General features: G+C 39.3%; 1 protein-coding gene across 1 annotated transcript; it reads left to right on the top strand.

Annotated features, from left to right (window-relative positions):
• The first annotated feature begins 1,646 nt into the window (after positions 1–1,646).
• On the top strand, positions 1,647–9,321 carry LOC140117491 (gap junction beta-2 protein-like). The gene is made up of 2 exons (XM_072134272.1): positions 1,647–1,805; positions 6,929–9,321. Exon 2 carries the CDS (start codon positions 6,947–6,949, stop codon positions 7,691–7,693), a length of 747 nt encoding a protein of 248 aa, XP_071990373.1. The 5' UTR covers positions 1,647–1,805; positions 6,929–6,946; the 3' UTR covers positions 7,694–9,321.
• Positions 9,322–11,383: the final 2,062 nt, after the last annotated feature.

Here is an 11,383-nt window from a genome sequence, read left to right as displayed (position 1 = left end):
TTTCGACTCCAGTATGTTAATGCATTGGACACTGTTGCTCTGTTGTTCTGTTCTCACCGTCTCCCTTAGTCCCCACTGCCAAAACCGACAGCAAATACAATATAAAATTGTGGACACTGTCCCTCCGAGACCCGGGACACAGCTCTGTAGCACCTGTGCAAGAATGACTGTACTTGAGCACATGGCCAAGTTAACACTGACTCAGCACTCAGAAGAGCAGGAGGACATAACCGATGAGGGCAGCATTGAGTCGGACATGGGGTTCTTACAGGGGCAATAAGATTCAAGATTCAAGTCATCTACAAGCTCCTTACGAAGGACTTGGCACAAAAATTGTCCCCAAAATTCAGGAGGCTCATTATAGAGATTATTCCTTGGACACTCTGCATTCCCTGGGGAATGCAGAGCAGAGGATTTCAGCACTGGAGGATGACCTTGGAGCGAGTGATAATTCCAAACTTCATAACAATATTGACCCCCTAATCCTTTGAAGTATAAGTATTTTATCTGATGGGGTACATTTTTTGTATGGTTATCATTCGCCGTGCTAACAGGTAAAATTGATGCATTCATAAAATAAGTTTAAAATTTTTTATTTACATAGCTCCATCATATTAAAAATCTAGGGGTACATATAAACTTCTCAAGTATGATAAAAATCACAATTAAAAAATGATTAAAAGTGGTTAAACGCTTTCACTATCACTGACTGTAAGTATCAGAAAGAGGTTGTCAGTCGGGTCAGATCTAGGAATCTTGCTGTAATACTGCCCCCTGTTAGTAAATTCATGTATTTACAAAATTAAAAGACTAACAGGGTGCTGGGATCTATGTCTATCACCTAAGAAGTATCAACAATGTAATATACAAACAGAATGAATACAGAACAAAGACAGATGTAAAAAAGTTCTCATCTACATAGGAGACTGGGGGTCTGAAAGATGCACAGGAAACTCAATCCCTTATTCTGGACCTGTCTACAAAAGAAAGGAGATGTGATTTTTGCACAAGACACATTTGGCAGTTTAATAAAGAGTATGGGCCTTCTACTTAACGGAGACTCCTTATCAATGGACTTTAATTTATGGTCCCATTAACTAAATACATTAATGTTTAACTATGTCTTTTCTAGTCGCTTACTCTGGGCCCTGCATGACCCTCCTGGTACAACTTATTTTGGACCTGTTAGTTTATAGACCTATATATATATATACCCTTTAGTATATAGATGCCTATGGAGAAATTTTGGTGGCTCAGTACAAAGTATGGACCTTCTACTCATCGGTGGACTTACGGTCACATCAACCCTGTCCATTTGTGTTTTCCTATGTTCTTGTCACTTATCCTGCGAGATCCTTCTTTTCTATAGAAAATGTAAGTTGAAAAAAAAGATGCAAAAGGAGGACTTCGTTTTTTTTTCCCTTAAAAAGGGGTTCGTATTAATCACATCTTCACCTACCATTCCTTCATACATACTGTAAATATATTCATGCTAGTGGTAACCAACCTAGTGCCAGCCATTGTCCTATATGCCTAACCTCTGCCCTACAATACATAATAATCAGCAAGGACCTTTTCACATAGTGTAGACAATGCTGAGTGTGGCTTTGGGAGGAGCTGTGGAGGCAGCATAAATACTACCTGTCCTCCAGCACAGTCTCGTATTTGAGAGTGGAGGTGTGACGTCTTACCTGAGCCTCTGAAGCAGGCGCTCACTCTGGATTGATACTAGACCTGACGTGTGGATTAACCCTATCAGTTGCCAGTCAACATATTGGATACATTAGGCACCCATCTGCGAACAGGTGAGTCCTTCAGTCCCTCTTCCTCATTCCACCTTCGCTTGTCATTAGAAACATGTTTTGTACAATGTTTTCATGGACATTCCATTTGCTAAAGACACAATCTAGGCAGTCGACTAGAAGTAAATAACCCGCCTGCTTTACATAATTATGTTCTGATTCAGTCCTCTGAACGTGGGTAACGAGAATAAAAATATGTTATAATCATACAAAACAAATGAAGCATCCCCGATAGAACATTCTGATGAATAAATCAGCTGAAGCGTCTCATTATTACTTGAAAAGACACCTCAAGTCAGAGGAAGGACTCCTACTATGAGGAGGTAGCTGCTAACATAGGGTCAGGGACCACTTCAATCTTCCCGGCATGGAAACCAAGCAGGTACTGATGGTAGAGCTTCCTGGTCTCAGATGTTGTGGTGATTGGATTGTAACTTTCTTGAAACTAGAGTTTCGTTTGTGTATATAATAGTAGTTTTTGAGATGTGCTTACTGTACTTATCTCATGATGGTTGAATGTCCACTGGCAAATAGATATTGTCCTCAAGCAATAGACATTGGTAGTCTTTACTTTTCTGCTTCTAGCTTGTAGAAAATGTTGATGGTTGGGCAAGACCTACATTGGTCCATGTCACGTGAGATCCATAAGTACATGTAATGGATGGACATGCTATTTTGGGAGAGGGATAATTGTCTATCGTCAGATCTAAAATAAGACCATTAACGTATTAAGGTGTTTGTAAATCTAAATTAATATTACTTCCTCCATAATTTTTATGTTAAGAGTCTGCCAAAACAAAAAGTTGTTCTATGTTTCGTTTTATGTTGGCTTGGCTATCAATTTATACACTTATATATATTATATGGTCTATGGCAGTATTGGGGAACCTATTGGATTGGTGCCACTCAAAGCCCTCTCTCTCTGGTTACCCAGGCATTTGCCCCAGCACAGAGTTTACCAGACAGGACTCTAAGCATTCTCCATCAGTCCAGGGCAGCCCCGGACACGTTATTTTAGAGTGACACATTTGTTGCCTGAGATTTCAGGAAGAAATAGTACGTGAACAGGGCTGGATTATGATTTGAGCTCCTGCTTTGGGCCCCGCAACTCTTCATGTTGAGGTGGACTCTGGAGGAATGCTACCATAATAATTCGCCTTCCTTCATTTAATGGTATTGGTGTCCTTAAGATGCCAATATGATTGTAAACTATGGCAGAACAATTAAAAAGTTACTGCTTAAATTGCTATAATTGTGGTTTTAGTTTTGGTTTAGATACTCGGCCCCCTAAAAGTTCCCCATCACTCAGCTATTGTGTATGTGGTTTCACCATCTTTAGTCCGAGCTTATTTTAACCTAATTTGGTAAGGAATTTTTTTTATCAGTGTTTGTCATTTGCCAAATGCTGTAGTTGGAAATCATCTTTTCATAGTAACTTGCAGGTTCTCAGTTTTGGTTGAGCAAATACTGATGAAAAGCACTAATGAAAATACACACGTGTGAAAGGTGCCCTAGGCACAGAGTTTATTAGCACGTCCCGGTTCCAGCCGGTGATCATGATCTGTATTATATTATCTGTGATGTCTTGGAAGTGCTTCATCCCTACTGCATGTTTCGACAGCGTTCAGTTACTGATTACAAAACCCTGTACTCATTAGGGTGTATGTTGACACACCTGGATTAATATATATAAGTACCTGCCTATTGAGGTCACATGGAATAACCCATCCCAGATTAGCAAGGTTTTTAATATTTGAGAAATCAGCACACAACTTTCTTTGGAAAGAAGATTTCAGGTGTGTACACGTCTGGAATAGTAGTTGTAGTTGTTGGGAGGGCAAAGTCTGGGACCAGAAGGGGCGTTCATCATTGCAGTGGGAGGGAGGTCTGTTCCTTGTACCTGTCGATTGAGTGACATCAACTGTAGGCGATTTCTATTTTTCTACTAGTAGTCGCGATACAACATCCAGGAGTAGGAGGGTCTCAATGCGACTTCCGTTTTAGACTCCTCTTTGATATAATCTTATCTGTCATTTTATAGGATTCTATACTATTCTATAGGGGTTAGATGCTACTTGTGATGAGTATAAAGACTGCACTTTAATAAGATGAATATTGTGGCTCTTCACTACAAATGCTTCTGATCATAACAAAAATCGGTGAAGCTAAATGTGTGCATTGTCTTAGAAGGGAATTTCCTCATCTAACGCAATAGTAATGATCAATAAAGACAGTCAACATATTTGCAATGTTTAACAAGACTTTTTGTAGGTGCAGATCTATTGGTTATATAAGCTGCATGGTTTTGCCTTCATAACTCAGTGTGTATGTGATGCTTAAAGGGGTTGTCCGCTGTACCATCATTATACCCTAGATGTACAGAACGGCAAGTCATGCTCTGTAGAGGGCTAACGTTTATCACTGGACATCCCCCTTAAGTACTACACTTTTAACCCTTTAATACAGCCTTTTCTTAAAAGTATAGAATAAGGCTTTAAACTATTTAAACGCCTCTCATAAAACAACAAGGCCCCATAAAGCGGTAGTAATTCATCAACCTGCCTAGATAAACTGTGTATAGGACTCCTCACCACCGCACCCCCCATAAATATGTCTCCCTCTATTCCTTATATATGTATTCTATATTCTATTTGTTGTCTAGTAATTACACATTCAATAAGGGAGAAGCCGGTTCTCCGCCTTTAGCTGTCAGCTGGCTGCATCCAGTTATTGCTCTTACTCACATTTAGTCACCCAAATTATATATGTAACATGTTTGGAAATGCCGTGTAATGTATATTACTAATTATTTTTTCTCTGTATCATCTGTAACATTGTATCCTATGGGTGGATTACTCCTGTGTACACACATTGTTTAAGGATGAGGGACAGTGGGAAAAGTAACTTTTGGGATGCAAAACCTATTACTCATAAGTTACATTTTACTACAGAGAATTGAAATTAATTTATCCATGTATATTGTATGGAATGGTTTTCCGAAATGGAACTGTTTTTAGTTACCAAGTCAGTTAGATGAAAGTTTACATAAAGTCACATAAATGGTGGGTGTAGAACTCTTGCTAAATATCGACCGTCACCAAGTTTATCTTTGTTGAGTCATTTATAGATCTACCTGTATGTAGGATGTCTGATCCATGTTGACATTCCTATGCATACAAAAAATACTGGGGTGTGATGTATCGCCACCTAGTGGTCAATAGATCAGCACTGTCACATGCAACTTGTACATAGAACACAATGTACACAACTGGCTGAAACATTAATCCAGAGGATTTGCTCTACTGGATTACAGGCAATCATTGAGTATGTTGAAATACAATACTGCTGCCATCTACTATGTAGATACTAAATCATGGAAAGTTATAGAATTTTCAAGTATTCTGCTTGTTTCAATTGTTCATGGTTTTCAAAATTCTGTCTCATCTGCTGTGTCTTCAGCACAATAGCCACTACTTGTGGCCAAAATAAATATTAAATAAATAATATTACCACTGTACAAGGCATTGGAATATCCTTTCCAGTTCTGGGCTCCGGTCCATAAAAAGGGTACAACGTAGAGCCACAAAAATGATAAGGGGTATGGATGGTCTTAGTTATGAGGAAAGATTAAAAAAGAGTTATTTAGTCATAAAAAGAGACAACTACGAGGGGACGTGATTAATTTATATAAATATTTGAATGGTCCATACAAAAAATATGGTGGAAAGTTGTTTCAGATTAAATCAAATCAAAAGACGAGGGGGCACTGTCTCCGTCTGGAGATAACAAGGTTTAATTACCAGAGGCGACAGGGCTTTTTTACTATGAGAACTGTCAATCTGTGGAATAGCCTGCCTCAGGCGCTGGTCACAGCAGGGACAGCAGAGAGAAGGGTCTAGATGCCTTTTTATACCTAAATAACATTGATGGTTATGTTATATAGAATTGTTTCCCCTAAATCCCTTCCTCATGCAATCCTTTCCCTTCCTTGGTTGAACTTGATTGACATGTGTCTTTTTTCAACCGTAAACTATTATACTATGATACTATGAATATTACATGAATAAAAAATAATTTTTATTCAATAATGTGATTTCAATCTGACCTGATATCACTGTTTGTGACCTGATAAAATCTACAGGACAGTTTAAGAGTCAGACTCTCACTTCCTGTTTGGCTTGTTCCACTAGAGAACCAGTTTTTAAGGGAAACCTACCATGAGGAATCTACTATCAGAAGTAGATCTGATGGTAGATTCATTCTGCCTGGCTTTGCCTTAATCTGTAATTTAATATTCCTGGAATCTAAACTAACTTGTAAAAAACTTTATTTTAATAATATGTGAATTAACTGCGGAGGCTACTTGGGCGTGTACTAGCCTGACCGGTCACTGGAAGCTAAGACTACTCCACGCCCCCTGTAGCCTCTGAAGTTAATTTACATATTACTGAAGTTAAAGTTTTTAGTTTTTCTGTAAAGTTTTTAAAGTTAAAATGTTCCAGGATTATTAAATTACAGATTAGGGAGAGGCAGATGGAATCTACAATCAGATCTACTCCTGATGGTATATTACTCATGTTAGGTTTCCTTTAATAGCCAGTATTTTGTATATATAGTAATGGACTTAAGACTACCAATACTGTATTAGAAGTCAGACCAGTTAGGATCCAGCAGCAATGATTAACTAATGCCATGAAAAATCTGATTCTCATTGAGAGAGTAGGCTACACATAAATATTTCCTCTCCAAAAGGTATTGAGGAAATGAAGAGCTTCAAGTGAGAGCAAATGTGGAACGTTCATAGTAGAGTTAAGAGTTGCTATTGATGACCTTTCCATAGTGTGGGCCATCAATTTTAGAACTATTCGGACTCACTAGTTGGCACTGCCATGGGCTAACAGATCACAAATGCCTCTAGTACTCAACTCCCTCCAGAACATTTCAGCTTTAGACCAGGTCCCACTTGCTTTGACAGCAGTTGAGGTCCTACCTGCCAGAATCTTGTCAACTGGAATTTTTGATAGGTCATAAAAGTATTCTGCGTGTCTTGTTCTTATTACCACCAAATATTGTGTAGATGTCTGACAATCCTCATTCATCTAATATGCTTTCTGTTTATCTTCCAGAAACGGTCCTCAAACAACATGGATTGGGGGACTCTTCATGAGTTCATTGGAGGAGTCAACAAACATTCCACCGCCATCGGCAAAATCTGGCTTTCTGTACTCTTTATATTCCGGATTATGATCCTGGTGGTGGCTGCAGAGAGTGTTTGGGGAGATGAACAGTCAGACTTTACCTGCAACACCTTACAGCCCGGATGTAAGAATGTTTGCTATGATCATCACTTCCCTGTGTCTCACATCAGGCTCTGGTGCCTTCAGCTCATCTTTGTGGCCACCCCAGCGCTCCTCGTAGCTATGCACGTGGCCTACTTAAAACATGAAGAGAAGAAACAACTAAAGAAGAAGGGTGAATGTAACGAACAAAATTTGGAAGCACTGAAGCAACGTAAACTCAGGATTGTAGGCACCTTGTGGTGGACATATACCACCAGCATTGTGTTCAGAATTATATTTGAAGCCGCTTTCATGTACCTCTTCTACTTCCTCTACACTGGCTTCCATATGCAACGTCTAGTGAGATGTTCAGATTGGCCTTGTCCAAATGTCGTAGACTGTTTCATTTCTCGTCCTACTGAAAAGACAATATTTACCTTCTTCATGATCATAGTATCAGGCATTTGTATGGTCCTCAATGTGGCAGAGCTGTGCTTGCTCATCATCCAAGCATCAATGAGAAGAGCCAGGAGACATGCCAAGAAACACATGAACCACCTTAGTGGCAAAGAAGAGAAGCAGAACATGTTAAATGAACAAAAGGAACAATAAAGGAGGTGTTGTTTATGTTTGGTTTTGCACCCAGCCTGCCATTACGTCCAAAGGTTCTTGTAGTAGCTCTGAGAACATAGGAGTCACATGACTTAACGTTAAAGTTGTGGATCCAGAATAAGAACCTGTAGATTAATCAGTGATTATGACAACCAATAGTATTTCTGCTTTTTATATTTTTTATGGGTTTTATTTTTACTATTTATGTTACGCATGTTACTTGAGGTAGTAACATATAATTTTTGTAAGTTTGGTGATTGTATTTTAATGTAAACACTGCCACTTTCCTTGGGTAAATATGAGGCGCATGCAATGAGATGGTGAGGTTAGGCTAGACTGAAATTCTGTGTACATAGCCTTTCCCATATTATGTCATGTTCTCATCTTAGTAAAGTGCGTGCACTAACATATACCTGAGACCACAAGGATCGCCCTGATCCTTCCTAGAACTTTGCTGCCTTTGTTACAATTTGCTGCTGAGAAGGACCTTAGCAGGGAAGAAGTTAGAAGCTTCTTTACTCAAGGTAGAACTTGAAGCTTTGCATTTGATGTAAAGTATTTATGTATTATTTTACTTTTCAAAAAGAACAAAAAGGGGTTGTCCGAGTTTATTAAAAAAATCTAGAGTGGCCTTAGGGGGGCTGTAAGAAAAAATAAACTTGTACTTACCTTTTTCGGCACTCCTAGTGTCCCACCTTTACATGGCCCCTCAACTCCGACAACTTCCGCCGTCTCGCAAGTCCACCCATCCCCTGTCCCAGTGTATGATACACATCGAAACTAATTCTGATACACATCGACAGGGGTCAAGTGGGCGTATGAGGTGGGCGGAAGGTATCAGAACCTAGCATGCCTGCTCCTGTAAACTAATAGAGACAAAGCACCAACAAACAAGAGCGTGGGCAGGGGCGTAACTACAGTGATAGCAGCCATAGCAGCTGCTATGGGGCCCACAGTGTCAGGGGGCCCCAGAATCTGGAGTAATGGGTGTGTATATGGCATATGTGTGTGTGTGTGTGTGGTGTGTATATATACTGTATGTGTGTGTATATGCTGTATGTCTGTATATAGTATTATACGTATGTATATATTTTCTGAATGTGTGTGTATATGTGATGTGTATATGCTGTATGTCAGCTTATATGATGCTTGAGTGTATATGGTACTGTATGTATGTGTGTATATGCTGTTTGTATGTATACATTCTGTGTGTGATTGTAACTCACATGTGTGAGTATATAAATATGAAAACATTTTTTAAGGGGGGCCCCTTTCAGAAATCTGCTATGAGGCCCTGCCTCTACTAGTTACGCCTCTGAGCGTGGGACACCGGGAGCACCGGAGAAGGTAAGTACAAGTTTATTTTTTTAACAGCCCACCCCGGGCCTAGGTTTTTTAATAAACTCGGACAACCCCTTTAATAAACTTTTTTTTGCTACCTGCTAATATGACTGCACATCCCATGTATATGTTGTGTATTTTTTCTGTCTGACGGGTTGTGTATGCTTTAATTATGGATTTACAGAAAAAAACTGTTTCATCATCTGCAAAAAAAAAAAATCTCCAGAAAAATGTGATTACTTATGTAACAATTGAATAGCCATATATGGACTGTAATTTGTAACTTTTGGGGTTGTTCATAGCTGCATTTCCAGTAGTAGGTCATTAGAGGAAAAAATGTATGAATGTCAGACTGTAACAAATGTTTTTTTTTTATTAATGTGTCATATGTTTTAGTTTTAATAAAAAATGTTACTATTATCTTTTTGTCAGTTTTTCCTGAACAGAGAAGATGTTTGTTGGCAGGCCCTTAGAGGAAATCTACCATCATGAATCAATCATGATAAACCAGGGACATTACTCGTAGATCCAGGCACAGTGATTGTGGTAATCTTCTTATATTTGCTATCCATGGCCTCTATCCTAATCCTCTGTATTGTAGGGTCACACGCTGTTACACTGTCTCCCTGTCTACTTCTGCTCCCTCAGCACTTCCCTAATCATTCTGCCCTGATGTAATCTCACTTCAGAACAGGAAGTTTAAGCACACAGTTTGAGGGGAAAGTGCTCCTTGCACACTGTAACAGCCTGTGAAGCTACAGCATGGAAGTGCTCTGGCAACGCCCCCCAGGAGCCCTTCAGTGTAATTTGCATACTTTTAGAAGTACGGAGGCCATGGAAAGCAAATATAAGAAGATTCCAACAGTCACGGTGCCTGGGTCTATGAGGAAGTGCCCCTGGTTTATAATGCTTGCTGGTGGTAGGTTTCAAAGGTTTCTACCACCAAGATCAAGGATTGTAAACCAAGTGCACAAACATACTGATGTGTGCCCCCTCTGGCAGGACCTGTACTTCTTTTAGCTTATGCATTGTTTTTTTTCTAAAATTATGCAAATAAGCCTTAGAGGCTCTGGGTTCCATAAATGCTAATAGACCCTGGAGCCCCTCAGACCTATTTGCATAATTTTTAAGCCTTTTTTTCTTAAAAACCAGGGCATAAGAAACTTAAAGAAGAGCAGGTCCTGCCAGAGGAGGCACACACCAGTATGTCACTGTTATTGGTTTACAATCCTTCATCCTGGTGGTAGATGTCCTTTAAAGGGAGATATTTATTACTGTTAACTTATGTTAAGGCAGCCTGCTGGGGGCAGGTAACAGAATAATATGTACTTACGGCTCTGAAGTTTTGATAGCATCAGCCCCTGCTGTAGTCTACTTCCTGTGTCTCCAGACAACAGGAAATAGTAGAGGAGACTTATTAGCCAATCAGTGATTGTGACCCGCATCAGGCTGAGCAGTCTCACCTTGCATTTCCAGAACGTTAGGAGTAGGGCGCTTATTGCCCACCAGCTGACTGCTTTTCAGAAAAACCCCTTATAATAGTTATCCACTCAAAGAGTTATATGCACCACATCCGCACATACATACTCTCTACAAACCAGAATTCATGTAGAAATTGCATTAAGTGGATTGTCCAATCTTGAAGATATGGAATTCCAAGCAACAATGGATAACATACTCCAAACCTAGAATTATCCAAACCTAGAATTGCTTGGGTAGGATGAATATGGATGTTGAATATGTTCTAATATAGGAGTCAGGTGATGTTGCATATACAGGCAGTCCCCGGGTTATGTACAAGATCTTAAGATCTGCAATTTTGTTCTTAAGTTGAATTTGTATGTAAGTTGAAACTGTATACTTTATAATTATAACCACAGGCAAAACATTTTTTTGGTCTCTATAACTATTGGGTTTTAAAAATGTTGGGTTTTTTCATAACAACCAGGATTAACAATAAATCTTCATTGCAGACACCTGTGATAACTGTTATAGCTGTTTATTGTAGCCTGGGACTAAAGTACAGGAAATTACCAAAATCCAGAAGTACATTTGTAACTAGGGGTCGTCTGTAAGTCTGGCGTTCTAAAGTAGGGGACTGTCTGTATATAACTCTAAACTTGGTGTCTTCTCTTGAGTAAAGCTACAGTAACTTTTTTAAAGTAAAACCTGGGTAAAAGAACTTTAGAGCAAAATGTAAGTATCTTTTAATGTTTTATATTATACAGTGGTCCCCTACTTAAGGACACCCGACTTACAGACAACCCATAGTTACAGACAGACGCCTCTGACCTCTGGTGAAGCTTTCTGAATGCTTTACTAAAGTCCCAGATTGCAATGATCAGCTGT

Source organism: Engystomops pustulosus, chromosome 2, assembly GCF_040894005.1.
Source record: "Engystomops pustulosus chromosome 2, aEngPut4.maternal, whole genome shotgun sequence".
Lineage (NCBI taxonomy): Eukaryota > Metazoa > Chordata > Amphibia > Anura > Leptodactylidae > Engystomops > Engystomops pustulosus.
The sequence above is the reverse complement of the archived record's forward strand: the minus strand, read 5'-3'. Positions and strand labels throughout refer to the sequence as shown.